Here is a 6668-nt window from a genome sequence, read left to right as displayed (position 1 = left end):
ATTTATATTCTTGTATGCTATGATATTATGTGGTAGTGGTAAGGGTGAAATAGACCTCGTAACCGGTTGAAAGAGACCGAAGGGGTAGGCCAACACCTAGATATGCTCGACAGTATCTGATTGAAAGAGACCGAAGGGGTAGGCCAGCACCCAGATATGCTCGATAATATCCGGTTGAAAGAGATCGAAGGGGTAGGCCAGCACCCAAATATGCTCGACGGTATCTAGTTGAAAGAGACCGAAGGAGAGGCCAGCACCCATATATGCTCGACAGTATCCGGTTGAAAAATAAAATAAAATTAATACAGATTATAAGGTGATATAACTTCATATATTTATTTAAATCAACAATTATAATTTTATATAACTAAAAAAATATCTCTTAAGTAATTATTTAGACAAAACTGCAAATTTAGTCCTTGTGCTTTGCAAAAATCTTTGGATGGGGTCCAAAAAGTTTCCACCTTGCACAGAAGATCAAAAATCAAGGTTTTTCTGGGTTTTTAGTCCAAAAAAACTTGAAAAGACGATTATACCCTTTTAATTTCTTTTTTTTTTTATTTTTTACAATTATTCTAATACCATTTTGTCTTAAAAATAAAAAGAAAAGAAATATATTATCCCCCACCCACCCATACGTTCTCTCTCTCTCTCTCTCTAACTCCCTTCACCAGTTATGCATCTCTGGCATAGGAGGAAACCGGTGGAACTAGGAGACCACCAATCGCCACCATGCCAGTACTCCTCATCTTCCTAATCTGCTCACCGATCTCAGCCAAACACCTCTCTTTGATCGTTACTGCTACTGCTCAAATCTACAGCCTACAACGAGAAGGGAAGCAGTCGAGTGGAGCACCGGAGCTACCCCCTTCCTCCGTGGCGATTGGTCGAGGAACACCACCCAAACACCCCTGACTCCTTCACTAAGGACGATGAGAAAGGAAGCCACGACGGGCCTGCCAGAGACGTCGACTGTAGTCCCTCCTATTGAAGAAGAATCACCCAAATGCTTCCCATGCCCACTGTTGTCGATGAATCAAAGACAACAACCCCCGATGAGGTTTTGTTGTCGATGGATCGCGCCGGAAAACCGACCATCTGGGTTTTCAATTTTTTCTCGATTTATTGTGATTGTGTTCAGTCTAAACCATATTCCATTTTGGGGTTCCATAATTTCACTGCAATAAGACGGTTTGCATAGAAATTGAGGTTTGGATTGACTCAAGTGTATCGATATTTTGAAGGATACATCATTAAAAAGAGGGTTTAATAGTGATTCCACTATTGCCCCATGTTTTCATCCTTCTGTTTGCGATCCCACCACTGCTACATGTCGGAGCTTCCACCACCGATACATGTCTAGAGCTATCGCCGGAGTTGGAGAACTCGTCAGTGGGTCTTGGATCCAGAGATGAAACCCTAGTTATAGTCGGAGAAGCACAACTCAGTGGCACGAAGAACGAAGAAGGGGAATTCGTCGATGGGTCTTTAATCTCTTATGAAAATACACTGTGTGTGTGTGTGTGAGAGAGAGAGAGAGAGAAGTATCAGTGGGGGGAAGGAGGGAGAAAGAGACGTAAGAGAGATAGAGTTTTACCTATTTTCTTATTATTATTATTATTGAAATGTTAATAAAATGTAAAAAAAATGTAAAAGTAAATAAATAAGGGTATAACCGTCTTTTCAAATTTTTTTGGACTAAAAACCCAGAAAAACCTTGATTTTGGATCTTCTGTGCAAGCTGGAAACTTTTTGGACCCCATTCAAAGATTTTTGCAAACTATAAAAACCAAATTTGCAGTTTGTCAATTATTTATTTAAAATAATTAATTAATAATGTTTACTTTTTAATATGAAAGTTTAATTAATTTTAAAACTGTGATTATCATGAGTTATAAACTAGTTTCTAATAAAAGTCGTTCAACATAAATATATTTGTGTTTTAATAGTTTCCGTACTCTTATAAAATAAATAATATACAAAAGACGTCGAATAAATTAATACGGCAACACTCATGCCGGTTCAAAGAATTTATTTCGGAATTTATTATTCTTACGTATTTCTTTTATATATCTACTTCTTTTGTAAGGTAAATCCATAAACTCTAATAATTTATGAGAACTCTATATCTTATTAACTAATTAATCATTATTTAATAGCGTGACATACTGATAATGACATAGCGATTTTTTTATAACACCATGCTATAAAGTCGTAACGGTTGACTAATGGCAAGGTCCGTGGTGGGTACATGTACGGCTAACAACACAAATTTATATATTTCATCATTGGAATATTTTATGGATTAGTTAAAGAAAGAATGTAACCCTCTACCATTCAAATTATTAAAATAGCATTAAGACTAATACCTATCCAATTCCAACAACAAGGCATGATTCTACGTCTATTGTTATATACCAGTATGATTTTATATGTTGCCTTTTTTTTTTATAATAAGAGCATATACAATGTATAGTTTAATGATTGAATGAGATGAAATGTTAATTGATATTTAAATATATTGAAATACTTTTATATAAAATAATTAACAAATAAATGATTTTATAAGAAATATATGTTTTATTAAACTTTTCTAGATTTAAGGAAAAAATTGTAAGTTGTATGAAAGTGGAATTATGATGTGACAGTTCAATAATCCTCTCAATTTGACAGTTCAATAATCCTCTCAATTCCTGCCCCTTTGTTTTTTCTCTTCTATGGTTACTCGTTCTATGTCTTGGCATATACTAATTGTTAGGTTTTTGTCTTTTTGATCGGTGTTGACAATGGATTGACCACATGACCATATACAAACAATATAGGATAATGATATGTGCTAAGATGTATGGATTTTATATAACAATTTTGTGTTAATTGTGTGAGTTATCTTGATTTTAGGTCCGATTAAGCACTAATTTGGTTTATTTTTCGGGTTTTAGACGTAATGGATGACTATCAAAATAAAACAAAATAGAAATGTATAAGTCAAAAAGGAAACCGATCAGAAATTAATGGGGATTTACATCACAAAACGAGCATATCAAGAAACCCATAATCAGAAATTAAATTAGCAAATGATTAGCCTACTTTGCATCAATTTCGCAGCCCATTTTATCCAAACAAAACAGCAGCAGCCTAGCCCTAATGGCAGGTCTTTTAGTGGCCCATCAACTTGTTTAAGTCTTAGCTAAAAAAATTAGCAAAAAACTGCCCAGAAAATCAGCAATATTATCCTAAACTCAGCGTCTTGTTGGTAGAGCTGGCAATGGGTCGATCTGAGTTGGATTGGGTTCAACCCATTTATTAATTTGGTTGAAAATTTCAACCCAACCCAACCTGTTTATTTAAATGGGTTGGAATTTCTAACTCAACCCAACCTTTCAGATAAATGGGTTGTCACTGGGTTGACCCATTTATGTAGTTCACTACCCAACCTATTAAATAAATTGGTTAAACTTGGGTTGACCCATATAAAATAAAAATAAATATATAAATTAACTAAAGATTACACAACTTAAATTAGTTATAGACTTAAATCCAATTTCAAAGTATGACAAAAGCACAATTTCAATTCATATATACAAAGAAATTGCTCAAATAACATAAAGATTTGTAATTAGTAAGTGATTTTTTAGAGTGACTAGTGTTGTCGGTGCCAAGAAAAAAGATATGAATTAGGATTCCATTTTTTTAAAACATAAATAATAATACGAACATTGTAATTTATAAACTAATACTTAGATTAATACATGATAATATAATTAATTATTAAATTAAATACAAATTAAAGTTAAATGAGTTGGTGGGTTGAAAACGGGTTGATAATTTTTACCTGACCCAACCTATTTAATTAAATGTGTTAGAAGGGTTGACCCATTTAACTTAAATGGGTTGAAAATCTCAACCCAACCTGTTAATTTTGGGTTGGGTTCGGGTTGGATCGATTTTTGCCAGCTCTACTTGTTGACAGCTTTTTTTTGTCATAATATACGCCATAAAAATAGCAAAATAGCACCAAAATCAGCAACATTGGCATCCATTTCGTGGCTAACAAGTGATTTTGTTAAAAGCTATATACTTCACTTGTTCATTTTCAATTGGAAAATAAGCAAAAAGTTAAGAATTGTTACACTCAATAATAACTTATTTTATTGGTCTTTCTTACTTTCAAAAGATGGATAACGTAATTCTTTTTTTTTAATTCAATATTTTTATTTTAAACAGTATCTTGTTTCTCAGATTTACAGTTTCCTTTTTCATCCATTTCATGAATTTATATAGAAAATATTTGCAATTTAATAGACAAAGTGACCAAATATAGGAGAAGCTTTATGGTCCAAGGTTGCCAACATTAAAAGTTATCAAGTTGTATGAAAAATAGAAATATGCTAATTTATTAAACTCTATAAAATTCCATGTATTATGTATTTCCTTATTTTCAAAACCATGGTTCCAAATAGTAAAGGAAACAATGTGATGCTCGTGAATAAAATCATCATGAATGTATAAAATGGCATGATCAGGTGCAATCCAACACATGAAAAACCAAATACAATGATTTTAAAAGTTAGATAACTCGTTAAAGATCTTGACTTCGATGCACGAAACATATGTTTGTACTGTGGATATTTCATGACTCAAATCCGTAACCTTCCATTATTAAATAAATACCTATGGTTATATTAATGTAGCTCATAACTAATTCATAAAAAGTTAGAACATGTCATTTTCACAAAATTATGTTACTCTTATCATCCCAATCTGCCTGCTCATACTTGTACATCATGCATCAACAGATGTAACTTTTAAGATGTTGATCTTTTTCATCTTTAGGTTTTAAGGCTCATTAGTTTAATCTTTTAAACTTTATCTTTCTTTCTTGGATTTTCAGTGGGTGAATCATGGAGGAGGAATAGACAACCGGAGATTTGCCACCGACGAGTTTCAGATCAACCCTTCCACAGTGAACAAACTCAGGCTAAGATGGAAGTTTTTCACCGGGAAGGACATATCGGCGACGCCAGCCATCGCCGGTGGAGTCGTCTACTTTCCGTCATGGAACGGGTTCTTGTATGCAGTGAATGCCTTCACTGGGGATCTTATATGGCAGCAGAATCTCGGTCAACTGACCGGCCTCCCCGGAACTGGAACTTATGTGAATGTATCGGTCTCGAGAGCTACTCCGGTTGTTGCCCGTGATCTTTTGATCGTCGGAATCTATGGACCTGCGGTCGTGATTGCTGTCAATCTTGCCTCCGGCCGGCTCGTTTGGTCAACAACAATCGATCCTCGTCCGCTCGCTCTCATCACTGCATCAGGCACCGTTTATTCCAGGTCGATCAATCAATTCAAAACTGGTGAACTAATAATCGTTAACACAATCTATTGATTTTTTTTTAATATAACTTGTAGGGGATTCTATGTCGGAGTATCTTCTTTGGAAGAAACACTATCTGCAGACAAATGCTGTACATTTCGTGGAAGCCTGGTAAAGCTAGATACTCGAACAGGTGCAATCCAATGGCAGACATACACAATTCCTGACAATGCCGGTCGACTCGGCGGTTATTCCGGTGGCGCCATATGGGGAAGCAGCCCCGCCGTCGATGTTTCGAGGAGAATCGTGTATGTAGCCACCGGAAACCTCTACACCGCCCCGCCGGAGGTATTGGAATGCCAAGAGAAGCAGAATAATCAAACTACAAAACCCACGCAACCCGATCAATGTACAGGTCCCGACGTTATGTTCAATTCGATAATTGCTTTCAATATCAAATCGGGAAATGTTATTTGGTCTCGACAACTAGGAGGTTACGACATTTTCTACTTCGCCTGTTTGATTCCTAATAATCCCGATTGTCCTCCGGGACCTAACGTCGATGCTGACTTCGGAGAGGCGCCGATGTTGCTCACGATCAAGTCAAACAGAACTCTACGTGACATCGTTGTGGCTGTACAAAAGAGCGGCTTTGCTTGGGCTCTAGATCGTGACAATGGTGATATCGTCTGGTTCAAAGTAATTGCATAACGTTTTCCGTTTGCCGGAGTATCTGTTGTTAAAAGTACTGATCGGTGTTTTGCGGTTGGTTTTTGTATGAAGCTTGCAGGTCCGGGGAGTAATGAGGGAGGAGGGATATGGGGAGCAGCCACCGACGGAAAAAGGGTGTACACCAACATAGCGAACGGCGATCGTGTGAAGTTCACCCTTGCTCCGACTAACCAGACCACCACGGTGGGTGCATGGGTGGCGTTGGATGCAAACACCGGCCAGATCTTGTGGACCACAGCTAACCCAAGTAACGACTTATGTGAAGGACCGGTGTCGTTAACCAGAGGGGTTGTGTTTGCGGGATCAGTGGCTCCGAATGGTCCAGTGTATGCAATGGATGCCAGAACAGGGAGGGTTTTGTGGTCGTACGACACCGGAGCCACCGTATACGGTGGAGTGTCAGCGAGTTATGGGTGTATATATGTTGGGCATGGGTATACCGTTGGGTTGGGTGTGTTTCATCCTTGGACCCCTGGCAACTCACTCTTTGCCTTCTGTCTTTTCTAAAGAATAGCACCAACAATAATTATCAAAATTATCAAAACAACACATTTTTTTTACTATATTTATATTTACTAATAATTTATGTCAAATCCTTTAATTAACCATCCTTTTATAA

The 6668-nt window shown here is 36.7% G+C and overlaps 1 protein-coding gene across 1 annotated transcript; it reads left to right on the top strand.

The window, feature by feature from the left end:
* Window positions 1-4707: 4707 nt before the first annotated feature.
* Window positions 4708-6617, top strand: LOC145166349 (uncharacterized). Its single transcript, XM_079085302.1, has 4 exons — window positions 4708-4798; window positions 4892-5334; window positions 5413-6016; window positions 6101-6617. The coding sequence occupies exons 1-4, from the start codon at window positions 4721-4723 to the stop codon at window positions 6554-6556; spliced, it is 1581 nt and encodes a 526-aa protein (XP_078941428.1). The 5' UTR covers window positions 4708-4720; the 3' UTR covers window positions 6557-6617.
* The last annotated feature ends 51 nt before the right edge of the window (window positions 6618-6668 follow it).

Source organism: Lactuca virosa, chromosome 3 (genome assembly GCF_052849685.1).
Source record: "Lactuca virosa cultivar CGN04683 chromosome 3, Lactuca_virosa_CGN04683_v6, whole genome shotgun sequence".
Lineage (NCBI taxonomy): Eukaryota > Viridiplantae > Streptophyta > Magnoliopsida > Asterales > Asteraceae > Lactuca > Lactuca virosa.
The sequence above is the reverse complement of the archived record's forward strand: the minus strand, read 5'-3'. Positions and strand labels throughout refer to the sequence as shown.

What these genes read in the sequence shown, in the direction of transcription:
- LOC145166349 (XM_079085302.1), top strand. Translation starts at nt 4,721, where the DNA reads ATGTCATTTTCACAAAATTATGTTACTCTTATCATCCCAATCTGCCTG. An exon ending in TACATCATGCATCAACAGAT is followed by an intron (nt 4,799 to 4,891) that starts GTAACTTTTAAG and finishes TTGGATTTTCAG; the next exon opens with TGGGTGAATCATGGAGGAGG. An exon ending in GTGATATCGTCTGGTTCAAA is followed by an intron (nt 6,017 to 6,100) that starts GTAATTGCATAA and finishes TTTTGTATGAAG; the next exon opens with CTTGCAGGTCCGGGGAGTAA.